Source organism: Labrus bergylta, chromosome 19 (genome assembly GCF_963930695.1).
Source record: "Labrus bergylta chromosome 19, fLabBer1.1, whole genome shotgun sequence".
Classification (NCBI taxonomy): Eukaryota; Metazoa; Chordata; class Actinopteri; order Labriformes; family Labridae; genus Labrus; species Labrus bergylta.
Window position 1 is genome coordinate 13,013,736 of NC_089213.1, and position 25,210 is coordinate 13,038,945.

General features: G+C 45.0%; 4 protein-coding genes across 28 annotated transcripts in view; 3 read left to right on the plus strand and 1 right to left on the minus strand.

Annotated features, from left to right (window-relative positions):
• The first annotated feature begins 1,043 nt into the window (after nt 1-1,043).
• On the plus strand, nt 1,044-8,148 carry cct3 (chaperonin containing TCP1, subunit 3 (gamma)). The gene is made up of 14 exons (XM_020651661.3): nt 1,044-1,166; nt 1,865-1,926; nt 2,015-2,065; nt 2,163-2,225; nt 3,038-3,134; nt 3,746-3,863; nt 4,093-4,279; nt 6,065-6,214; nt 6,330-6,462; nt 6,747-6,828; nt 6,918-7,098; nt 7,217-7,462; nt 7,726-7,857; nt 7,943-8,148. Exons 1-14 carry the CDS (start codon nt 1,139-1,141, stop codon nt 8,033-8,035), a joined length of 1,623 nt encoding a protein of 540 aa, XP_020507317.1. The 5' UTR covers nt 1,044-1,138; the 3' UTR covers nt 8,036-8,148.
• Nucleotides 8,149-9,194: 1,046 nt separating this feature from the next.
• On the plus strand, nt 9,195-15,967 carry glmp (glycosylated lysosomal membrane protein). Its single transcript, XM_020651662.3, has 7 exons — nt 9,195-9,354; nt 10,087-10,251; nt 11,910-12,008; nt 12,525-12,689; nt 12,786-13,004; nt 15,172-15,440; nt 15,523-15,967. Exons 1-7 carry the CDS (start codon nt 9,202-9,204, stop codon nt 15,695-15,697), a joined length of 1,245 nt encoding a protein of 414 aa, XP_020507318.2. The 5' UTR covers nt 9,195-9,201; the 3' UTR covers nt 15,698-15,967.
• Nucleotides 15,968-17,291: 1,324 nt separating this feature from the next.
• On the minus strand, nt 17,292-20,041 carry jtb (jumping translocation breakpoint). Its single transcript, XM_020651663.3, has 6 exons — nt 19,875-20,041; nt 19,265-19,465; nt 18,308-18,348; nt 18,126-18,211; nt 17,954-18,033; nt 17,292-17,874 (listed from the first exon to the last, which is right to left on the minus strand). The coding sequence occupies exons 2-6, from the start codon at nt 19,351-19,353 to the stop codon at nt 17,718-17,720; spliced, it is 453 nt and encodes a 150-aa protein (XP_020507319.1). The 5' UTR covers nt 19,354-19,465; nt 19,875-20,041; the 3' UTR covers nt 17,292-17,717.
• A 3,620-nt stretch (nt 20,042-23,661) lies between these two features.
• Nucleotides 23,662-25,210, plus strand: part of LOC109997261 (regulating synaptic membrane exocytosis protein 2) — a 44,027-nt gene continuing 42,478 nt past the window's right edge. For 4 of the 25 annotated variants that reach the window (XM_065947899.1, XM_065947903.1, XM_065947898.1 and 1 more), the window contains exons 1-2: nt 23,666-23,957; nt 24,216-24,447. In XM_065947899.1, coding sequence (XP_065803971.1) covers nt 24,221-24,447 — 227 coding nt within the window. In that variant the 5' untranslated portion in view covers nt 23,666-23,957; nt 24,216-24,220. Of the gene's footprint in view, nt 24,001-24,215; nt 24,448-25,210 lie in introns of all 25 variants that reach the window. The other 21 variants (XM_065947894.1, XM_065947901.1, XM_065947900.1 and 18 more) reach the window with 14 other exon arrangements.

Consider the following 25,210-nt stretch of genomic DNA (forward strand, 5'->3'; position numbering starts at 1 on the left):
GTACATTTACATATACATATACAAGGAATTTGTCTTGGTGTATTGGTGCAGGAACAGTTAAAGGGGCTGTATGTAACTTTAATAAAACAAAATGTGTTTGTAGCGATACCGCATGGCCGTCAGGTGAACTGCACCAGTAACCTGATGCTCGCTCTCCTATGTGCACAAACGAACATCATCATCGGCCGCGAAACACTGGATATTTACCAGCATAATGTTTACAGAGGAGGTAAGTGGTCATACACATGTGAAAGTCTGTGAAGGAGTCTGTGTGTCTGTATTCAGTCTCAGCAGGCACTGGCTGAGAGCAGGAGTGCGTGATGAGTTTGTCCGCCTTTGAGAGCTCCTAGGGCGGATAGAAGTGTGTGGAAGGCGGCCCCTGGCGGTGGAGGTGAAGACCGGTGTGTGATGAGTTTGTACTGTTGATCTCTGTAAGCGGAGCGGCGTGAGGAGGACGTTGAGAACGTGCATAAAATGTCACTTCCTGGAGCTATTGGAAAATAGACCCGGGGAAACTTTTTATACAGGCAACACAGATAGACAGTGAACATCTACTTTTTCATATCAGTTAACCGTTCGCTTATTAATGGGCGATAAAAATATCGCCCATTAAAAAGATTTATACACGCAATAAAAAGATTTATACACGTATAAAGTCACATATAGCCCCTTTTAAGGAAATAAATTAAGAATTGCAAGAACTTAAATAATAAAATATAAGAAGCAATTACAAATAATATACAATTTAAAAATGTAAAGATATAAGAAGCAAAAAACAGATTCAGCCTTCAGATCAAGGTTTAAATGAATGAAATGTTAATATTTAAATCGTTTAAAATTAGTGGTTAATTATCCGATTACAAAAATATTATCTGATTACGATCAATAACTTCTCTTGTTTAACTGGAGGCTGTTTCACCCATGGCTTCACCATAAAAGGCTGACCCGCTCGTTGCCTCCCTCGGATCGCTTTAACTCTCTCATTGATTTAATTGGCGAACGGTTCTGTCAGTCATCACATTCTCTCAGCCGATTGGTCCATGTTCTGGTAGTTTTCCCGCCCCTGCGGCTCAGCCCTCCCTCTCCTCGTGCCTCTCAGAACCTTCCAGGCCGTCTCTGTCCGTGTCGCACTGTCAAGATGTTCGGCCAGCAGGTGTTAGTGCTCAGTAAGTACCTGGATCTCTTCAAAACTTACTCTCATCTGTTCTACTGGGGCATGGTGGCGGTTTGTTACCGTCACTGTCTGCCGGTAAGCAGCCGTTAAACGAGCGAGCGGAAACCGGTTACCGACCGGCGTCAGAGCATGTGCTGTGCTAACAGGCTAACAGTTAGCATCGTCGTGTACAGACAACGAGCTAACAGCTCGCTAGCATCGTTACGTTACAGGAGCTAAAAGCCCGCAGACAGCATGGAGAGCTGCTAAGCTAAGCTACTTTATCCCCGTTACTCAGCATGATGATGGAGCTAGCTCTGCAGCAGGCTAACGCTCACTTACCCCAACATGACTGTGTGTAGCATCAGAGCTACCGTAATGTCCCTGACGTCGCTGTTTAAATACAGAAACTGTCTTTGTTAAGGTTAGCTCTCTGCTGGTAATAATCTCCATCTTTGTGGTAGTTTACGTTTGCTCTGCTGATAATAATCTCCATCTCTGTGTAAAGCTAAGCTAATAACTACAGAGATGAAGCAGCAGCCACACCCTGATTTTAAATAATAATAATAATACTGTAATGATCAGTATTAATTAAGATAATTAATTGGCTCCTCTGGGGAAATTATTTTTGGACTCTGTCCAGTTGAGGTTTACACGTACCACTATTACTGAGTCCTGTCTTTGTGTCTGATCATCTGTTTGTGTTTTTAGATCAGAACGTGAAGAGAGAGTCAGGACGTAAAGTTCAGACTGGGAACATAAATGCTGCAAAGGTCAGACCAGAAACACGTTATTGTCTCTGTTTGTGACGTCACTGCTCAGTGCTGTTTAATCTCATGTGTGTGTGTGTTTGTGTTTCAGACCATTGCAGATGTGATCCGGACCTGTCTTGGCCCGAGGGCCATGATGAAGGTGAGACTTGATCTGCTCGCATGTCTAATGAGATCAAAGTGAGTGAAGCTGTTTGTTTATTAGTGGATTTATTGATTGTTAATGTGCATGTGTGTAGATGCTGCTGGATCCTATGGGAGGCATTGTGATGACCAACGATGGAAACGCCATTCTCAGAGAGGTGAGTGTAAATATAATTACGTTAAAGGGGACATATTATGAAAAATCCACTTTTTCAGTGTTTTTGAACACATATTTGGGTAACCTGAGTGTCTACTGACCCACAAAATGTTAAATAAATCCATTCAGTCCTTTGTTTGTGGTCTGCATAAGTCTTACAACACGGAGAAAAATGCTCTGTTTCTAATGTGCTCTCCTTGTGATGTCACAGTGGGATTCTGGTTTAAAAACAAAATACCCTCCCCTCTTCTGGTGTCTCCACCCATGGACTCCACCCCCAGCCTAGAACAAAACTTTTGCCACACACCAAAACAGAGCTCTCTGAGGAAGCTGGTTTATACAGGCTCACAAACCTCCTCTGGTGCATGATTCGTGTTATATTTTGACCACAGCACAGATGTTTCATTCAGACCACAGGGGACTGTTTGAAAAGATGGATAAGGGGAATAATATGTCCTCTTTTAGGAGAGTTCTGAGAGAGTAATCTGTTTGGAGGAGGGCTGATCAGTGAATGTGACTGTTGTGAATACAGGTGACAAAAATGACGATGGGGTTAGATTAGAATCACAGAGGACAGACTTTACTGCTGCATGAGACATGCATATAAATGTGATCACACACACACACACAGGTACGGTCTGGTCCGTGTTTACAATCATCCATGTGAATATTAAACCTCATTGTCAGAAGCAGCATGCAGGGAAATTTAATAATGATATTACCCAACCTTCATGTGACAGTGTAGAAGCATTTTGACGCCTGCTGCTTGTTTTTCTGTCAAACTGCTGATAACCTCTATCTCCACGGCAACAGATCCAGGTTCAGCATCCTGCAGCCAAGTCCATGATCGAGATCAGCCGCACCCAGGATGAGGAGGTGGGAGACGGGACTACCTCAGTCATCATACTGGGTATGTTTCATGTGAATTAATTTCAGTTTTTATTTCAATATTTTTACATTTATTTAAAGGTTGTATATAAAATATATAGTTTTATATATGAAGTACCGTCAAATCCTGAATATATGTCGCTCCGCTTCATAAGCCTCGTGATGATCTTCTGCGTTCATCAAAGTCCAGGACATTCCTTTCTGAGCAACTCTTTTAGAAACCATCTGTGTTGCATTTGTGGAGTTCTCCACCTGTTTAAGTTGTGAACCACAGACGCACCTTTCTGCTCACTCGTAGACTCTGAGGAGCTTTATGTACTGAGCAGTATACCACGTTTTGCTTAAGATGCACCATGATGACCTCATGAGGGAGAAGAGCTGGTAAAACGTGGTGCTGCAGCCTGGTCTGTGTTGTCATGTATCCCAGCAGCACTTGCAATAAACAATGAATGGAGGCGAATTTTCAAACATATCAGGTGACATGCTGTGTGTGTTAGCATTTTATACGGGTAAAATTTAAATGAACAGTGTGTCTTTTAAATCAGATTTTATGGGACATGAACTTGTAGATTAATGTCAAGCCAGCTGAGGGACTGGACCATTTGACTTCAGTCTGTGTGTGTGTGTGTGTAGCGGGGGAGATGCTGTCTGTGGCGGAGCAGTTCCTGGAGCAGCAGATGCATCCGACGGTGGTCATCGGAGCGTACAGACAAGCTCTGGAGGACATGCTGGAGACTCTGAAGGAGATCAGGTACACACACACAGACTGACTGTTAGTGTTAATGTGATGAGGTTGGTAAAATGTACATTATTTCATTTGTAAATGATGCAATCTGTTGATTTAGTGATGGATAGTATCAGAAAGTACTTTAACTTTTGGTTTTGTTTGATAGGAACTAGAATCACATCAAAGTTTACATTTCTGGGACCCTGGCGGCATTTTTATGTGAAGATAATGAGATCTTGCTCTCCCTTCCCAGCTTCCCCGTGGACACGTCTGACCGCTCCATGATGCTGAAGATCGTTCACTCAGCCATTAACACCAAAGCTCTGAGCCGCTGGTCAGAGCTGGCTTGTGGCATCGCTCTGGATGCCGTCCGCACCGTGGAGCTCGAAGAAAACGGACGCAAAGAGATCGACATCAAGAAGTATGCCAAGGTTGAGAAGGTAAGGCATCCTGTTGGTTCGTAGCTCTTTAAGTCCCGCCCCTCCTGATCTATGTAATCAGCTGTCCTCGAGAGGAGAAGAAAATAACTTTTAAGTGTCTGTTTGTCCAGTGGAGGTCAGAGCGATCATATCTGCTGCATTCAAGGAAGTGGGGACATATCAATGCTGATTGGCGTTATGACTAGAGCTGGGACGACGTAATCGACGACATAAATTCGTCGATATGAATAATTTGCGTCAATGCGTCGTCCCAAACAACTAGATTGTCCCACACTCCAGTCCAGTGGTGGCAGTAATGCACCAGAAAGCTAGTCGCTATAGACTTTTTAGTATTAGGCATTATAAAATGATAACATGTTTCCAAACCAACAGACTTGAATTGATCCTTCAGCGTTGTGCACTGCAGTCTGATCAGCTCCGTGTGGAGTGCACGTTCTTCAACTAAGTAAACTCAGTTAAACGACTTGATGAGTCTGGCAGTTTGTTCTTCTACGTGTCCGCACTATCGTAATCTAACTCTGTCACTGACTTTTTATGCGCCATGAATCTGTGCCATTTCCGTGCGCAATTCGAGGAAGCATTTTAGCGCTGCTCCACGGTTAAACCAGCGGACCTCTGTATGATCAGGCAGCCTGTGCGTGATATCGTTTTCGAATGCAAATGAATTGTTCAGTAATAGTTATATATTTACAGTCTGATGAAAGCTGGTGATAAAGTTGCAACAGCAGGCTACTGCATTTAGAAGTGATGTCGTGCTGAAACTTTTAGGTGATCAACACAACACGTTCACCTCTGGGTGACCTAAAAATGAACCATCTGTAAATAAAATCAGTTATTATTCATTTTAATTTACTGTTTTTACAATAACCAGAGGTAAAACTAGTCAGGAGAGTCATCAGGCTCAACGCCGGTGTCCGCAACCTACACTTAGTCTGGATGTGTGGAGACGGTCTGGGCCATTACGCATGGCGGAGATGATTGTTTTTTATTTGCACGAGCTGCTCTTTGTGGCTCACTCCATAGGAAGCTTTGTTATTATCAGCCAAAACTTTTGTTTTACATCAGTCAAGACAGGAGAAGCTGGTAAGAAGTGTGGACAGAACTGAAGACTGTCAGGATGCGCGTGCAGTGCAGCAGTGTGCCTGTCGTTAAGTCCCGTGGCTCTGATAAAATTCTGGCAATTTGTGAGCAAATAAAACTAAAGAAATATCGCTCCTTTGATCTCTCTTGAAAACCTGCATTCTGTGTCACCTCTCTTAGTGTTCAGCCTGTTTTCTGATGTGATGTATTACCAGCATAATGCAGGAGCAGCTCGTGCGCTCGGCCACTCCTCTTTTTTATGATAGTCCCTGCTGAGAAGATAGTTCAAAGTGCCCCGTTTAATTAATATTCGTATCATGATATCAACCTTTACGTTGCTCATTTTACATAGGTTTTAATACAATTCCGGGAAAATACGTATTACAAATATTAACTTTATAAAAAATCTCAAAATATTTTTCAATACATTTCCTCCTTCTTCCCAAAACGTCTCGCGGGCCTGATGAAACCTGCTGTCAGGCCGGATATGGCCCGCTGGCTGTATGTTTGACATCCCTGGTTAAGCACTGTTAGAACGCCGCAGACGGAAGATATGTACAAGTGCGGATAAAGGCTCAGTTTTTCATGCTGATACGTGATTGGTCAATACGCTTGGACTACAAATGGAAACAAGAAAACTTCCCAAGCTGAAAATCCAGACCCCTCTAACACTTCCTATGACTCTTCCTGGCGTGTTGCATTCAGGTTCCAGGTGGGATCATCGAGGACTCCTACGTGCTGAAAGGTGTGATGGTGAACAAAGACGTGACTCACCCGAGGATGAGACGACTCATCAAAGATCCTCGTATCGTCCTGCTCGACTGTTCTCTGGAGTACAAGAAGGGAGAGAGCCAGGTAACACGCACGCATGCAGACACACACACACACACAGACGTGCTGTGTCAGGAGTCTTTATGTATGTTACATGTTCACTGTGTAATGATATCTCTGCGTGTTTGTGCATGTGTAGACGGACATTGAGATCAGTAAGGAGGAGGACTTTGCCAGGATTCTGCAGATGGAGGAAGAATACATCCAGCAGATCTGTGAGGACATCATCCGCCTCAAACCAGACCTGGTCTTCACTGAGAAGGGCGTGTCAGGTACACACACACACACACACACACACACACACACACCTGTAGCACAGATTTCTCACATCCAAACACTGTATTTATGAAGTTTATATGATGAGGCTCAACAAGTGGAACTTTTAGTCTTGATTCTGTTATTTTGGCCATGTTACTGATCTGTCAATCACATGTAGCCCTGCCCTCTTCCTGGTCTCTGACTCTAAATGGACCATAGTGTACTGAATGAACTTGAAGCTGTATGAAGAAGACTTGAAACTAGAGACTGAGACCATAAACTCTGTTTCCTGACTCAGATCTGGCTCAGCACTACCTGATGAAGGCAAACATCACCGCTATCCGCCGCGTTAGGAAGACCGACAACAACCGCATTGCCAGGTAACATGCTTACATCATGATTTTCTCCACCTGCAGCCAATCAGCTGAGAGTAACAAACATGTCTGAACACTGTTTCTGTGTCCGTCAGGGCGTGTGGGGCTCGTATAGTCAGTAGGACAGACGAGCTGCGCGAGGAAGACATAGGTTTGGGGGCGGGGCTTTTTGAAGTTAAGAAGCTTGGTGATGAGTACTTCACCTTCATCACTGAGTGCAAAGACCCAAAAGCCTGCACCATCCTGCTACGAGGGGCGAGCAAGGAGATCCTGGCTGTAAGCACAATGACATCATCACTTTAATGTTATCATTCTGGTTGTTCAGTGGTAATACTGTGTATGTTATTATATCATCAGTAACTTTGATCTGTGTCTGTGTCCACGGTGGTTACAGGAGGTGGAGAGGAATCTGCAGGACGCCATGCAGGTGTGTCGTAACGTGCTCCTGGACCCCATGCTGTTGCTAGGCGGTGGCGCCGTGGAGATGGCTGTGTCGAAGCGTCTTATGGAGCGTTCCAGAGCCCTGACAGGAGTCGAACAGTGGCCGTACCGCGCTGTAGCCACAGCCCTGGAGGTGATCCCCAGAACGCTGATCCAGAACTGTGGAGCCTCCACCATCAGAGTTCTCACATCACTGAGGGTACGCCAACAATGAATTTATAACCGCTCTGTTTACAATGATGTCATCCATACTTAAGAGCTTTCCATGTTTATCACCAGACAAATTTGTTTCTATTTAAAGTAAATCCTCAAAGTCATAAAAACTTCAGAACAAGGTGTCCTGTCTTTAAGCTCTCACCAGGCTCAGTCTTTATTACTGTGAATCAATGAGAACCAATCAGATACTCCATACATGTTTAACTGTCAGCTGAGCCTTTCCTGTGCTTTGATGTTTGTGTGCAGGCCAAACACACTGAGGAGCAGGGCGCGTGTTGGGGGGTGGACGGAGAGACAGGATGTCTGTCGGACATGTCAGCTCTGGGGATCTGGGAGCCGCTCGCCGTCAAAGCTCAGACCTACAAGACGGCCATGGAGGTCAGAGAAAACACACGATAGATTATTGCTGAGTCATTGTTGACCAACAAACAGCTGATTGTAACATCTGTGTCTCTCTCTGCAGACGGCCATCTTGTTGCTGAGGATTGATGACATCGTCTCAGGTCACAAGAAGAAGGACAAAGACGAGTCAATGGGGGGACAGGGAGCTGAATAAATCCACATCAAGCAACATCAGAGTCACTTTGTGTGTTTGTGTGTGTGTGTCCATCTCTGTGTGCGTGTGGGGACCAGGCGACTCCGTAGAAGTTAATAAACTGTCAAACAGAACATGTCTGTGTGCGTTAATACCTTGATACTGTACATGTGATCAGAGGAGCAGAAGCTGAGACCACTAAATGATCCATGACATCACAGCATTTCAACTTCCTGTCTAGCCCACTCTTTATTCATAAACTTGAGAAGCAAAACTTTAACATGCAGAAAACCTCGAACAGAACCAGACCAGATAGTAACTTAAATGTTGATAACCTCCCATAGTACACTTGGAGACAGTAGGTACCACAAGCAGGCCTGCATTCTGGGAGCGTAATGTTCTTGAAGGTTAGTATGGCACTATTAGCTCTTGAAGATAAGATGGTGCCTGACCATTTAGAGCTTTGTAAGTGAGAATGATTTTAAATTCTATTCTGGATTTTATATGGAGCCAGTGCAGAGAAGCCCATACAGGAGTAATGTGGTCCCTTTTCCTAGTTCTAGTTAGTACACGAGCTGCAGCGTTTTGGACTATTTGAAGAGTCTTTAGAGACTTACCTGAGCACCCTGATCTGATGTTCTGACTATCAGCTGCTAATACAGTTTTTAATTTGAAGCTGGTATGAAACAGTCCCTCCAGTTTACCTGCTGTCTTTAAATGCATCATGAGAGCTGACAGGACAACTTGTCATAACACAAACAGGAGGTGGAATATTAAAAACACTGAAAAATAAGAGTTGCATCCTCATTAAAAACACAAACACTCCTTTAACATATTCAAGAATATATTGATTTAATGACGTCACAGGTGCTACAGTGATCAGACTCTTAAACAGGACATTAACAACTATGACATATAGATTATAATATAGACATACAAAGATATTTACAGTGAACACTTAATTTATTTATATTTGTATTATTTTGAGTAAATAGAGAAACACAAAAATTTCCAATAAAAAAATCAATAAAGTTTATCTTTAACAAACCATATGACGTATTTTTGTAGACCAACCCGGAAGTAGCATCGCCATGGGGTCTTACCATAGACTGTAAATATTACGGGTGTTACGAGTGAGCGCCTATGGGATGTTTGCGGGGGCGGGGTCTCTCTCCGTCAGCTGACATATGAAGGCGGCGGGTCATGTGACCTGCTCAGGAACAACAAAGATGGCGGCCACGTCGCGGAGCTGCAGAGTTTCTGTGCTTCTGATGTTTGTGAGTTCAGTTCTCAGTCTGAGTCTGGGTCTGTTCAGCGGAGGAGACGCGTACCGACGACAGGTGAGAACACGTCAGAGAGTTTAAATCCAGGTACAGAGCGCGAGGACTCAGCAGACAGGAAGGGAAGTTGTATAAATGTTTAATTTCGATGACATTTTCAGATTAAAGTTCATATTTAGAGAGAGAGAAAGATACAGAATCCTGCCTGTCTTTCTTTCTGTCTGTCTTTCTGTATGTCTGCCTGTCTGTGTCTGACATCCCTCCCCACCTCCTTGCCTCCTCGCCTCCTCGCCCCCTCCCCCTCCCCCTCCTCCTCCCTACATAGTGAGTTATATGTAGTGGGCTTCAGGATGTGATCATGCTCACTCAGAATTCGGACAGAACTACAAAATGGTGTCTTTAATATATAGTGACTAGGGAGTGATTAATTCAGACACAGCCCTGGACTTCTGTTTGTGTTGCCTTGGTAACAAACAGCTTGTTCTGCTGCTGATAATTATTTTGATCAAACTGACTTAAAAGATGTTACACAAAGTTAAAATAATCTGTAACGCTGGTTTATTTCTTCTTCATCAACTGATCAATGAATTAACCCATTCCATCAGGGATTGTGTTTGATGACTGCTGATTGGTGGAGGGATTGTGTTTGAAGACTGCTGATTGGTGGAGGGATTGTGTTTGAAGACTGCTGATTGGTGGAGGGATTGTGTTTGAAGACTGCTGATTGGTGGAGGGATTGTGTTTGATGACTGCTGATTGGTGGAGGTTTTTTTTTTTTCTTCTCTCCTTCAGTTGTCCGTACAGTTGAACCCCGGCTTGCCCTTACCGGCTCCTGGTGGCGACCTGCTGCATGTGAGGGCCGTGGGAGACAATGACACACTTCACTTCCTGTTCTGCAGCCAGGGGGCGCCAACGCTGTTGATCGTCCACACCAACACTTCTTCTTCTACTGTGAAGGTGTGTTTCTATTTCCTGTTTTAAGGTTACGTGACAAGAAAATGAAACAATGGCTGAATGTCGATGTCCTCCCTAAACCCTGAGGCCTTAAGGACTAAATAGACGTCAGCTGGAGAGTCACTGAGTGCACGGGGCTGCACTTTGTGACTGCTCTGTAACCATGACAACACCATGTCAAGTGGCATTAAGTATTTTTATTTTTACAGTAGTCACTCACAACTCAGGGGCCTCATGTATAAAAGACGGCACAGCCTCCATACTGAAAGATGGCGTCCTCACAGAAATGTCCACATGTATAAAACGGAGCGTGCCTTTCCTTTCTACATCCCCCTTCAGGTGAAACTGAGCGCTGCTGCACATGCCACTTGGCCCGCCTTGTCTCCTCCCATTAATAACTATTCAAATGACTATGACTACGATGTAAATGTAAACAGAGGGATTTCACTAACTGTGAAGTGAGGGTGCTTGTTACTGAGGTGGAGGACACAAAACACAGGAATTAAAACCTGGATCTGAGGCTAGGCTCCCAGAGGCGCACGAATCCACTGCACCCCGGGCTTAGACTGCTGAGGGGTGCCAGTCAGGTGGCGTCCTCACTGACGCTGTGCTGGAGTCACAGAGACTGATCTTAAATACCACGACAGATATATGCAGCGAATAAAAAAAGAACGACGTTCCTGGTGGAATAATTCAAACATTAAATGACCTTGTTAAATAATGAGGAGAAATGTTCAACTTCCCGCCCTGTTTCACCTTCTGTTTCATCCTAACGGTGATAGCTGCGTTTAACTCGGTGATAGCTGCGTTTAACTCGGTGATAGCTGTGTTTAACTCGGTGATAGCTGCGTTTAACTCGGTGTTAGGTCCCATGCCGCCGTAGCACGCTACATGCCTGCACAGCAGGAGGGAGTGCGCCTGGATTCCTTTGTGTCATGAATATCTGTGAGCCTGTTCAGTCCCTGACGTGTTGACATCTCCATGTCACAGAAATAGAGAGTTCCGTTTTGGCACATTGATTAAGACATCTGTTCCTTTAGATGTTTTTGTTGCTCAAACTATGAAAAATATGTTTAAATCTATCCCACTTCATCAAAATAGTTCACAGTGAAATTAAAGAGTTTGTAGGATGGTCCGCACATTCTCACGTCATGCTGATTTTGATCCCACCGTGTGCGTGAAACAGCGTACTGGACATTTTAGTGCGCAGCGTCTATACACGAGTCCCCAGGTATAAAAAGTTCTTACTAAGTAAACAGAGGATTCCCCGGGAATCTTATGCTTCACGTCACAATGCTATGAACTCTGGCTAATTCCCTCATGCTCAGTCTGCAGATATGCACACAGCGTGCATAAAGGGCTCGTAGAGTCAGCGAGAGATCGCTCACACACGTCTTGACTGTGGGACAGTCCTTAGCCCTCACACACTGAGCAGGAATGTGCATCAAAGTCAGGGAGGGTGGACATCCAGATTGGGCCAATAAACCTGAAACCGAGACGTTTTTATACGTCAGGTATTATAAGGTGTCATTGCTCTCCAACCCTGTAGGGGCGCTGGAGAGCTGCAGGAGGATAAAAACAGTTTCTATGAATAAATCTCTGCTCTGATGAGGTGCTTACCTGTCCGGATCACACCTCAATTAACCTTGTGTCTCTCTCAGGTGGACTGGCCCAAGTTTGAAGCTCGAAATAACAGCGGCAGCGTGAAGGTGGAGCCGGAGAGCAGCGTTCTGTACAGCACCGCCATCATCTTCAGCAGGGTCAGAAAGATCCACCTTATAGGAAGAATATGCCTTTTTTTCACACTTAGCAGAAGTCAAATATATCCTCTGAAAATAACTCTTAGTCATGACTGTCTACAATGAGTGAGACACCCAAGTCCCACTGTCTGTGATGATTTCTGAGCTGTAGCTTCACTTTGTTTACATCGCCGGGACGGCCGACTCCTCCCCACAAGGTATAAAAGTTGTTTAATTGAGGGACTAGAGAAAAGAAGAATACTTTACTGTAGCCTGCTTATTTGATGTCACATAAGAGTTTTTAGATCATGGTCATTTCCTGTAAATTTACATGCAGTGTGAAGATACGAGCTAACTAAAGAGCACTAGCATTAACATGCTAACACAACAATGCAGCACGAGTTGCTGGTGCTCAAGGGTGACATCTGCTGGATCAAAAAGTCACATATTCTTCCTTTTAATGTTAATCCACTGTAAATCATCAGTCCACCTGAACTCATCAGTCCACATTAAATCTGGATCTTTCCGGTCTCTCAGTTGTTGGAGTACGACGATGTGAACAACACGGCCGACCCATCCTCTGATCTTTTCCCTCCGTACGAGCTGCAGGGCTTCCAATGGTCTGGTCTCAGCCTTTCAGAAGAGAGCGCTCAGCTCTGTGGCGCTGCCAAAAACTTCAGCAGCGGATCTTTCTGCCTGCAGGTAAGTGGTCACTTTGCTGCCATCCAATCAGATCATTGGTTCTTTAATAGTTGCATTACATCATTTCCTGTGTTGTTCCTGTTTTCATTCTTCCAGCTGGCGATGTTTCAGTCGGAGGGGCGTGACCAGTCCATGCCCCACCTCCTGCATACTGCCAATACCTCCCAAATAAAGGTGTGGCTAGATGGTGTGTTACCCCGGGCGGCTCGTTCCAGGTTTGTGCTGGAGGTGCAGGCAGTGGGTGGGGCTTACCCTCTGAGCAGAGTGGAAATTCACCGATCGATCGATGATGAGTTCACGCCGACAATATTCAAGGTGACCAATCATTCTTCAACAGGGACTCATGATACAGTGCACCGCTTCGTAGGGCATGCAACCACAATCTCATTCTTTGAGTCTCTAGCACGAGCTCATGACCACAGTTGAGGGTCAGAGGTCATTGGAGTTTCATTTTTATTGAGGAAGCGATAATCAAACATTCACAAATTTGTCCTCTTAAAATTCAATAAAGAAAACGGTGAGTCAACAGTTAAGAGTCATTCCATTCGAATCCGCTCGTGTTACGGCCTATAGGAACATCCTCCGGATCTTTCCCTTTGTCGTGAACAAGACCCCGAGATGCTCAACCTTTTTCACCTGAGGCAGAGGGTGCGTTCGAATTGTCCCTCCTATCTCCTTTCACTATCCACTTTAACTTAACCCCGGAAGCATTTCAGTGGCGGCCATGATAAGAGCCGTTCGAATTTTCTAAAAGTTAAGGAAAGGTGGGTCAATGCTTCCTTTTATAACCTCCTTTAGCATAGGATACACTGGACCATCCTTTACAAAAGGAGATGAGATATGACGCCCCACAATTCCTTGCGGCCGCAACATTTAAAGCGAGTCGCGCATCCGACCGCTCACGAACATTAACGATGATCGTGAAGTGACACAGATCATGTAAAAGATAAGAGACATTTTTATCCAGATGATGTTTTATTCAACATATTGCATTCACAGAATGCTGTGCAGTTCTACATTTGTATGCTTAAAACATTATGTGTAGGTTATATCTTACATAAATGTAACAATTAATTTCATACAATCATATTTATGTTGATTTCTGAGTGGACAGGAAGCTGATGGTTTCACTTTTCTTACTTGTAGCCTGGTAGTCTATATTGCTTTTATTTCAATCCCAACCTCGTGGTAATTAAGATTATTTCACCGGTAAGAAGCACAGGGGAAAGTTTTTTTTAGATGCGTTTTTTGTAGTCCATTTTCTGAACATTGTAGTTTCAACACGGCAGACCCACGTCATTAACCTCCGCCGGCCCGTCGCATTTAATGACGTCGCCTAGTGGAAAATGTGGTCGGATTATCAGAGCAACGAGATCGCTTTTCCCTGAGTCCTTCATGAATTCTCCTAACATCTTTCCTTAACCTCATGACGTTTTCGCGGGGTTAAGGTAAAGTGTATAGTGAAAGGAGATAGGAGGGACAATTCGAACGCACCCAGTGTCTCATTCCTCACCTGGAGGGACCAATCCACTATTTTCATCAGAGAACCATGGCCTCGGACTTAGACGTGCTGACCGACTGGACCACTTCACACTCTGCTGAAATTCCCCAGTCTGAGTCATAAGTTCTCCACTCCTGCTGAAAAAAGCCTGGGCCAATCCCTGCTTTCTTCTGTTTGCCAGCACGTCCTTAAGGCCAACTGAAAGTCCTTCTCCACAGTTTCTCCAAAGCCTCCCACACCTGGGTTTTTGCTTCTGAAGCCACAGCCCTCCAAGCCACTCGGTACCTGTCTGCTGATTCTAGAGACCCCTGGGCAAGCCAAGCTCAGAAGGCCTCTTTCTTCAGCCCGACAGCTTCTTTCACCACTTGTGTCCACCAGCAGGTCCTAAGGGTTTCTGCACAACGGGCACAGACGGTCTTCTAGCCTCAACCCCTAGCAGTGGCCTTGTACAACGGAGTCTCTGAACATGGAGCTCTCAGACTCAATGTCCCAAACTTCCCCTAGGATGCACGAGAAATTCTTCTGGAGTGAGAAGTTTATAACCTCACGGACAGAAGCCTCTGCCAGAAGTTTAAAGTTCACCCTGACCCCACGTTTGGGTTAACCAGGTCGGTCTGGCAGCCTCCTGATCCAACTGACCCCCAGCAGGTGATCAGTTGGTGGTTCTGCTCCTCTCTTTACCTGGTACAGCCACAGATCTGATGATATGACCACAAAGACAATCTTTGGTCTCTGGCCTTAAGTGTTCTGGTACCAGGTTCACATATCAGCCAGCCTTTGCCAGAACATGGTGTTTGTTGTGACCAATAAATGATCAGCACAGAGCTCATGATATATATACACTACAGTAAATTCTATGTTTAGAGCAGCAAATCAGTGGGCTGTAGTACACAACCCTCTTTCTTTATTAAAATATATTTTTCTTCTTGTCCACATTCAAAAAAAAAAGTAAATATACTCTGTGTGACTTCTGACCCATAGGTGTCTCAGTGGGTCTCGTTGGCGAATGGTTCCTCTGATGTTCTGGGTTTTCTTCAGTGGAAGCCGGTGGCATACCGTCGGTCCAACCCAGCTCTGGAGTACGCCACACAGTGCCGACACTCGGAGCCGCGGCGTACTAACGGCGAGGAGACGGCGGCGCAGTCAGCTCTAGTCAAAGCGTTCTACGCAGAACCGGAAAGTTTTGGACTCAACGTGAGCTTCGGGACTGCAGGAGAACCGTTCTACAACAGCACCCGGTTCCTCAGCTGGTGGGTTCTTTTTTTTTTTTTTTTTTTACGATTCTGTTGAATACCATCTTCATCATTAAGTCTCTCCCTGTGTTTCTGGCAGGACGATGTTGGTGGGCATCGGCTCTCCTCCAGTTGACTCTTTCTCTCCGTTGGTTATGAGTATGATGGCAGTCGGTCTGGGAACTCCCATGATTCTCCTGCTACTGGGCGGAGTCTATGTTTGTGTGCGGAAGAGGGCGGCACCCTCAGCAATGGCCTACGAGCCAATCAACTAAATGTGGGGGTGTGGCCAATGGGTGGCCAGAGACTATTTTTTTAAAAACTTTTTTATTGATGAACAAGAGACATCACTGCAACCCTTCAACCAATCAGAAGCCAGGAGGTTATTTAGATCTTTTCAGTGTTTTAAGATAAAGTAAATGTCAGCCATGATTGAGGCGTCTTTTTACTGATTCTGTTCTCCTGTCAGGATGTGATTTATCTGATGCTTTTAAATCTGAATCATATTTTGTGACCCATTAAAATCTAGACCCAAACCAACAGAAGTCTGTCTCTCCTCTGGTCTGTGGGTCTCAGCTCAGAGATCATTGGTTCCTGATGGAAACGTCATGAGTGTGTCAGCCAATCAGAAGACTTCAAACATGTTTTTAGATTAACGTAAAGGCGGTCAGTTCCACTGACAGCCAGCTGGTGGCAGTACCATTTAATCCTAGTTTCTAATGTTTATATTATTTTATCTATTGGAGAGAACATTAATAGGTTGCCCTCTACCCCCCCCCCCCCCCCCCTGTCAGGAGGAGGCTCTGCACACAACAGTGAGGGGTGCAGAAATGCAAAATTTTCTCTAATCGATTACTCTTCCCATTGTTAAAGCGAATACTCGAGTAATCATTTTGTAGTTCTTTTTTTTTCTGTGATTCTTTTCCCCCACGGGAGGCCCCGCCCCCAACTATGACGCGATGCCGACCGTATCTATTGATTAATTTGAATCTTCGGGATTTTAATAATTGTTAGTAAGAGGCCTTTGTATTAACATTCAAATATGACATTTCTTACTTTAACAGACAGCACACCTCAAATAAAACTCCACACAGACGTGTTATGACCGTTTTAACACTTTATTATAATCAGAGCAGTGAGTGTGGTGAGCGGACGTGCAGACATCAGTGCTCATCACACGAAGCTGTTTTGACAGCAACATTGTGTTAACAAAGACTACAGTCTGCAGTGTAGAGCACACTTTACTCTGGTAAATGAAGTTACAATAGAACAGGTGAACTGTTTTATCTTTCTCCTCTGTGCGTGATGACACTCTCGCTCGTCCGTCCGCTATGAGCTATTTCTCCCTATAAGGTTGTTCCATTTTGTAGTTATTAAAAGAATAATCATCTGAAATTCAAAAATATAGGAAAACATCTAGTCATCTGTCTTGGATGATCAAACGTCATTGGTTTAGCGGAGTAAAGCGGTAATCGCGAAGTGAAACTCCTTTTTCTGTGGACTAAAAAGACAATTTGAACTGAACTTCCGTAGATCATATTGCATATTTCGTTTGTTTTGGGACTTTTTGTTCATTGTGAATTCATAGGGGGGGTTACTTAAAGGGATATTTTTGTTAGGGTAGCAGCGTACGAGCCTTTATCAGCGCTTTGTTTGTCATCTATTTTCTTTTTTTTTCTGTTTTGAATTAGGTCTATCCTAGAACCCACAATGCAACAAGAAACATTTACAAAAATGTGGACTACAAAACGATTATCGATTATTTTTTTTTGTAACTGATTATTATTTAATGAACTGGTACTCCCGTAAGTGACATCATGTAATATTACTATTCATTCAGACTTTCAGGCAAGAAGTGAGAGGAACACATCAAATTAAAACTATTTTATTCATCTTTATGAAATAAGATCTAACAGGAAACCTCATCTCCACAGAAGATGAGGTTTTAAGTTTAAGAAAAACACAGTTTATCCCCCCCCCCCCACCAGTCGATTAAAGAAACTCTGGCTAATCAGACGCAGAACCCATTCAGGATAGACCAGTTCAGGCCTTTATTCTGAAAGGTGACGTCCTGTTTGTGAGTTGTCTTTGTCCTTCGTCTCTTCTAGTTGAATCAAAACACTGTAGGACCCTGGTTCGGTTTTGGACTGGTTCATGTTCTGGTCAGGTTCTGGCTCCAGGCCATCCAGTCTCTGTCTGATCAAAATTAAGATGCAAACGTCAAACAGGTCTCTGTAGTCCTGATCCCCAACGATTCAGGAAAAAAACACACTGTGTCCAGGTTTCTGTGGAGTCCTAGATGGACTCGATCTGACGGCGGACTTTCTCTGAGGCGAGGCGGTCCAGTGAGCGCTGACGAATGACCACCAAGATGGCGAAAGAAGCCGTCAGAGCCAACATGGCCGCCTCAAACTTCCAGAAGAGATGTTCCTCCAGCACTGCAGAGCGACAGCTAAAATAAAAGAGCAGTTGATAAAGTTTAGATCAAAAAGATGTGAGAATAAATCAGCGTTTAAATAAAGTATTCTGACCTCTTGTACTCGTCGCGGTTGCTGCGGGTACAGTTGACTCGCTCCACGTATCCCGTTGCTTCACAGGCCGACCACGACCTCTGAAACACAACAACCGACTTCATCAGCCACGTCACCATGACAACAAGGTTATCAAGGACACGGTCCTAAAGAGTTCCTCAAAGTTTTATACCGTCTGGAAGGCGTTACACTGGGAGCACTCCGTGGCCACTACAAAGTCCTCGAGCAGCCAGCAGGGGGCGGCGTGAGCCTTGAGCGCTGCAGGAGGGGGGGATCAGAGAGAAACATTAAAAAGCTGAAACATGACCCTCTTGTTTATTTTTCTCACAAGTCTTTGCTGCTGCTCGTCAGTACCTGTGGTCTTCTCATCTCCCAGCAGCGCCGCTCCAAACACCCTGAAACACAGAACATCAGGTTACCTGGTTTGGCACTAATGCTACTGTTTATGCTAAGCTACCTTCACAGTCCGTCAGAACCCTTTTGTGGACAACGAGAACCTTCAAAGGAACTACTAGAACCACTTGAAAGCTTTTAAATACCAGAAAACCTTTTTAGATGACTAGAGTCCATGAAGGACCATTAACAACCCACCAGAACCTTCAAGTGGACCAATAGAACCTTCTTACCACCAGAACCCATGAAAGGACCCCCTATATGAGCCAAAATAAAGTTCCAGTCAGTTCAATAAACTAAGTTCATGACGTGGGATCAACAAAAACAACAAACACATCTAAAGTCACAGATAGCTTCACCGCTGTGCCAAAACTACAATCGACAGTAAACTGGAAAGTATTCTCTGTGACATGTTCACACACCTCCCACCTCCTGTGCAAGCCAACGTGGTGTACCTGTTCAGGAACTACAGAGAGACAACCGGACCCTGGGCCGGCATCGGTACCCGGCACTCGGCACGGAATGGATACACAGAATGTGAAACAATGCGGCAAACATTTCTCCTCATTATTTAACAAAGTACTTTAATTTGTGAACTATTCCACCAGGAACGTCGTTCTTTTTTTATTCACTGCATATATCTGTCGTCGTTTTTACAATCAGTCTGTGATTCAGCACAGTGTTAATGAGGACGCCACCTGACTGGCGCCACTCAGCAGCTGAAGCCCAAGGTGCAGTGGATTCGTGCGCCTCCAAGAGCGCACGGCAGCTGCTTTGGTGATGCTGGCCTCAGATCCAGGTTCTAATTCCTGTGTTTTGTGTTCTCCACCTCAGTAACAAGCACCTTCACTTCACAGTCAGTGAAATCCCTCTGTTTAGTTTACATCGGACCTTTCTGAGTCTGGTACATGGACTGACCTGAGGGACACAAGGCCCCAGAACAGGGCGTGGAGGACTAGGACTCGAGGCCGACAGCAGGCCATGGGGATCCGACAGTTGCTCTCCATTGGCCGAGTCCTGAACCAGGACCACGCCACCGTGACCCCCTGAGACCCCGAGTAGGTGTGCCGTTCTGGGCTGGTTCCGTACCTAGTGTGCTGTCCGTCTGTGTGTCGATAACTGAAACATGAAGTGATGGGACAGTGTGATTATTGTGTTGATCATTAACAGCTGATCAGCCTCTTCTTTAGTTTCTCACAGGTAAATATGTTTAAACTTTGTCATCGCTCAGGATGTAAACAAAGGTTCATTCAAAAAGTACACACACACACACACACACACACACACACACACACACACACACACACACACACACACACACACACACACACACACACACACACACACACACACACACACACACACACACGCTGGTATGATTAACTGTGACTGATAAGTGTGAACGTAAATAACATAATGATGTTTTGATAACAGAGCAGCTGATAGTTTGTTAACAGCTAGCCTGCTAACAGCTAGCCTGCTAACAGCTAAATACCCAAACACTAACGCTGGTTTATCTCTAACTCACCGTTAAACTGCCGCCATCTGAGACTGAGCGCGGGAAAACAGAAGCCAAGTGGACGGTACCTACGGCCGGTAACCGGTTATTAACGGCTCTGATCGGATCCCCGACTGTTGTTACCGGATCAAGCTGCGGCCCAACACAGACAAACAAGCAGCCAAACACACAGGTCACACTTCCGGTTAACGTTTTCAGAATAAAAGCCCTATCTAAATGCGGTTAATGATAAGGTCCTGCATGATGTCATAATTAATCTTTTGATTCCATCAGAAGAAACAGAAAATTGTTCTTTCAGAGTTTAAACTTTAATTTGATTCGATTTACATTTGTATAAATGAATAACATTGTTGCATCAGAGTCTGTTGTAAAGAGTCAAGTTGATATGTTTCTCCATTAATCTTGTCACAATAAAGGTCCAGCGTGTGTGTACAGGTGAGAACACCCGAGTCCATTAATAGTCCACCCAGTGTCTGTCTGACAGCTACCAGTGTTTCTATGATCTTACCCATCAAACACTTCACCATTTAAAACCGCATCCCAAACCTTTATTTTGAAGGCTAAATGCCTCACTTCCTGACGTCCTCTTTGCTCAGCCTCACTGGTGTGTTGGAAACGGAAACGTTGGCTGAGCAGTGAAATGTGACGTCATCAGAGCGTGTCCGGTGCAGTTAAATGTAGAATAATAATAATAACAATACAGTTATTTATAATAAATAAATTACAATAATAATAAATAATAATTTTAATAAATAAAATAATTAAATTTTAAGAGTTTGAACTGAAGTGGAGATTATGGATGGAGCATAGACTGTATATATATTGATGATGATAATGATGATTATAATTTACAGTTTACATTAATTTATAATGTACGGGCGGATTCTTTGTTATTAAATGAAGTATCATTTAAATATCGGACTTTTGTATTTTTCCAGGGAAGAAGAGTCGTTGATTGGAGAAACTACGAGTCAGGAGACGAGACGACAAAGTGTGTTGATGAGGAACAAGAAGAACATTTATTTATTTAGGCAAACAAAAATTGAGAGTGAGCTACAGCGCCACCCTGAGGACGAACACTGTCACTGACTGTTCTGTCATCGGGGTGTGTCTGTGAGAGTTTCACAAACTGTGGACGAAGAAACGTGAACACCTGGAGCCCCGCGGACACACACACACCTGACCTGCCCGAGCCTTCAGACTCCTCCCACTGCTCCGTTCATGGCCACGCCCCCTCCAACAAAATTTCTCCTGGTTACACTGAGAGAGAGAGAGAGAGAGAGCTGGAGATTATAAACTGTATGAGCTATTCTTAACTGTAAATATCTATTTGTATTGTGTTTGTTTGTTTGTTTTTGTTTGTAATTTAAAACACTCTGATTAGACAAGTGCCTCCGTCAGTATTTAAAGAGACAGTAACAGCATCAGGACCAAGCGAGCAGCAGCTGTGATGTTCCTGTCTAAAATAAAATCAGACCAATCAGCTTTGAGCTGTCCTGCTTCCTGTGTCATGGTCCTCTCCACATACTGACGGTGTGAACCAGCTCAGGTGTGACGTTTACCAGCACGGTGACTCTGCGCCTCTTCAGACGCCGACAGAGTCCAGGAAGTCGTCCAAACCGCTCTGTCTTCACAGATGAGTCTGACTTCATCAAGACTTCAACCTGTCAGACACAAACAAAGTTCCAGTTACAACGGAATCATCCCTGAAGAACCCACTTCACCTGTTCTCCTCTCTCACCTGTTCTCCTCTCTCTCACTTGTTCTCCTTCTTACCTGTTCTCCCCTCTCTCCTGTTCTCCTCTCTCACCTGTTCTCCTCTCTCTCACTTGTTCTCCTTCTTACCTGTTCTCCCCTCTCTCCTGTTCTCCTCTCTCACCTGTTCTCCTCTCTCTCACTTGTTCTCCTTCTTACCTGTTCTCCCCTCTCTCCTGTTCTCCTCTCTCACCTGTTCTCCTCTCTCTCACTTGTTCTCCTTCTTACCTGTTCTCCTCTCTCACCTGTTCTCCTCTCTCTCACTTGTTCTCCTCTCTCACCTGTTCTCCTCTCTCACCTGTTCTCCTCTGTCTCTCACCTGTTCTCCTCTTTCACCTGTTCTCCTCTGTCTCTCACCTGTTCTCCTCTCTCTCACTTGTTCTCCTTCTTACCTGTTCTCCTCTCTCTCCTGTTCTCCTCTCTCTCACCTGTTCTCCTCTTTCACCTGTTCTCCTCTTTCACCTGTTCTCCTCTTTCACCTGTTCTCCTCTTTCACCTGTTCTCCTCTCTCTCACCTGTTCTCATCTTTCACCTGTTCTCCTCTCTCTCACACCTGTTCTATGATGGTGTAATATCGTCTCCATTCAGGATTTTGTCCATTATTTCTTCAGTGTTTAATCATTTTCAGAACAACATGAACTTTGTTCTGTTTAAACTTTAAACTGAAGGATCATTTGTTTGTTTGTTTGTTTTGTTGTTTCTGTTGTGATCGCTTCCTGAAGCTGCTGCAGATTCTCCTCAAGCTAAACAGGTGAGTGCCGTCTGCATAGAAACCTCTCTGTGTAACTGATACTTTGAACGAGTCTCACACAAAACTATCCTACCCAGCATGCACCTGTCCTACCTGCAGCTGAGGTGTGGCAGGTGTGAGGTCTGGCAGTCTGCAGTCGACTCTCTGCAGACACACGCAGCCGATCAGCAGCAGAAACAGCACACACACATCCAGCCTCATCTGTCAGTCAGTCAGTCGTCTGCTCACACTCCTCCGCTCTCTCCCTCCGTCTGTAAGAGTAAAAACAGGACACACTGATCCTCTTACTCTGCTCTACCAGTCACATGACCAGATGATGACATCACACTGCTCTCCTCCAATGATAATCAGTTTACTTTAAAACAGCAGAAGAAGAGTGAAAGCACTCCAGTGTGTCTCATTAAATGTCACGCCTAGCTCTGGTTGGGTGTGGCGTCCTCTGTAAAACATGGTTGTCATGGTGATGGTGTTATAAAGGTGCGAGTAAGACACAGCTACTGACTCAGGACTCCATAACCAGACAGACTGTCCCTCATTCTCAGGTCTCAGAGGAGGCTCATGGAGACATTTCGTTCATCATGACAGTCACAGCCAGGAAACACGAGGCCGAGCTTAGCAACATGCTGAGATAGACAATGTGTTCAGTCAGGTACAGGTCTACAGGTGGATCACATGTGTTCACCTCAAGGCTCTCAGTCTCTGCGCCAGTCCTCTCAGGGTCCAGGGTTCAGGGATCGACACATGAAATAATGACCAGCTAACGCATGGGGGAAAGGGTGTCAGACTCTGAGGTGCTGGCTTCAGTATCAAGGGGTGCAGACTTTGGTGTAGGTGGCCCATCTCTTTTCTTGCAATCCTGTGACTGTGGTCAGGGACCCAGTCCAGGCTGAGGTCTTAAAGGAGAGCAGTCTACGCCCCCTGCAGGACAACTACGTTATTGGAATATGACCCAACGAACAAGTCGCTGCTTCCGCTCCACTGCTCTCTGCGCACTGACTATCTAACACTGAGATGTTCGATAATGTGTCGTCTTAGACCCTATTCAAGGCAGAGCCTTCACAGAGTCCCTGTTTACACCTCTAACATCCGTCCAGGTGATCTGAGAACAGGTGTGTGTGTGTGTGTGTGTGTGTCTGTGTGGTATAAATACTGTAACTGTACTATAAATACTTTAATCCTTCTAGTACTACAGCTTCGTGTGTGTGTGTGTGTGTGTGTGTGTGTGTGTGTGTGTGTGTGTGTGTGTCTGTGTGTGTGTGTCTGTGCGTGTATCTTTGGCTGCAGCCCCCCCATGACAGCAGCTGATCTTTGTTGTGCGTAACTCCGTCACACCGCAGCCCCGCCCCTTTCCTCTTCAGCCTATGGAGGCTATCATTATTCTCTCTTCTCGTCTGCCGCTCAGTCATTTATCACCCTGAATCACCGAAGACCCGCAACGAGACCCGCGACACCAGCAGGCCGAGCAGGAGGGCCTGAGCGCCGGGAAGGATGAGAGCTGCTGCCGGGACGCGGAGCCGCCGCTGAATCCCGGAGAAGGCGACATGACTGCGGCGTGAGGAGGCGAGAGGACGCCGCTGCGCCGGTCTGTGAGTTACGGATCGATGGATGGATGGATGCAGTGATAAACAGGTGTATGTCTGTGTAGATGTTGTGTTGACCGCAGACAGAGCGGTTCTCTGACCGCTGCTGTGTCCGCTGCTCGAGGCTGCAGATCGGCCACATAGATGCACGTAGAGCCGTTCTTTTCATCCACACTTATTATTTTTATTATTTTTATTATGACACAGTGGAGGGTCACATATAGAGGCTGTAAAATCACTGATTGGTCTCTGTCTCACTCCCAGTCAGCATGTCTGCACTGCCCCCAAGGCCTGGTCCTGGTCCTGGTCCTGGTCCTGGTCCTGGTCCTGGTCCTGGCTCTGGTCCTGGTAATGGTCCTGGTCCTGGTCCTGGCCCTGGCCCTGGTCACGGTCCAGGTCCCGACCTGAGCCACCTGACAGAGGAGGAGCGGCGGATCATTCAGTCAGTGATGGAGAGACAAAAAAAGGAGGAGGAGAAAGAGCAGAGCATGCTGAAGTAAGAACAGTGTGTGTGTGTGTGTGTGTGTGTGTGTGTGTGTGTGTGTGTGTGTGTGTGTGTGTGTAAACATGCTGGTAATACACACACTCTGTAGTGCAGCCGGGTCTTCTTTCTTCAGGTGATTATGACAATGACTGTGACTGGCAACAGCCATGAAATACAGCGTAGGTGTTGTGAACAGACAGGTCACGCACACATGTCATGACCATCAGATCATGGACGTAATAACCACCGTTTCAGTCACTGTTGTCCACTGAAAACCTTGATTACTTTTTTTAGATATATATTGTTATTTTTTTGCGTCCATTCAGTTGAGGGTGTAATGCGTCCTCTGGCACATTGAACCATGAACCAGACCTGGCTCAGACTTGTTGGATGGTCGGTCAGTAACCAAGCTCAGCCTAGCACACATATCGATTTAAAAAAATTATTCCACAACAACTCAATCCCTAGCTAATAAAGAAACAACTGTCCTGATTACAAACCAAGTTCACTGTGAAGAAAAGTCCTTTATTAAACACTGATGTGTCTACATGCTTCGACTCAACTCAGTTCTCATCAGGACATTTTTTTGACCCATTGCAGCCATCCATCCACCTTTCTATTATCGAAGAACTGAATCCTTGTTTGACTCTTTGGTTTGCTTGAGTCCAGTTTGTCAAAGTAAAAAAAAACCTCTCATCTGCCATCACCTCTAGTGTTGGGGCTCCTGGGTTGTGTGAGTTCAGCAGATGATTGCTGTTTACATGCAGAAAATAGT

Coding starts and splice junctions, on each gene's coding strand:
- glmp (XM_020651662.3), top strand. CDS start 9,202: ATGAAGGCGGCGGGTCATGTGACCTGCTCAGGAACAACAAAGATGGCG. Junction 12,690..12,785: donor GCGGATCTTTCTGCCTGCAG/GTAAGTGGTCAC, acceptor TCATTCTTCCAG/CTGGCGATGTTTCAGTCGGA. Junction 13,005..15,171: donor TCACGCCGACAATATTCAAG/GTGACCAATCAT, acceptor TCTGACCCATAG/GTGTCTCAGTGGGTCTCGTT.
- jtb (XM_020651663.3), bottom strand. CDS start 19,353: ATGGAGAGCAACTGTCGGATCCCCATGGCCTGCTGTCGGCCTCGAGTC. Junction 18,212..18,307: donor GGGAGATGAGAAGACCACAG/GTACTGACGAGC, acceptor CCCCTCCTGCAG/CGCTCAAGGCTCACGCCGCC. Junction 18,034..18,125: donor AGTGTAACGCCTTCCAGACG/GTATAAAACTTT, acceptor GTTGTGTTTCAG/AGGTCGTGGTCGGCCTGTGA.
- cct3 (XM_020651661.3), top strand. CDS start 1,139: ATGTTCGGCCAGCAGGTGTTAGTGCTCA. Junction 1,927..2,014: donor GGAACATAAATGCTGCAAAG/GTCAGACCAGAA, acceptor TTTGTGTTTCAG/ACCATTGCAGATGTGATCCG. Junction 6,829..6,917: donor GACAACAACCGCATTGCCAG/GTAACATGCTTA, acceptor TGTGTCCGTCAG/GGCGTGTGGGGCTCGTATAG.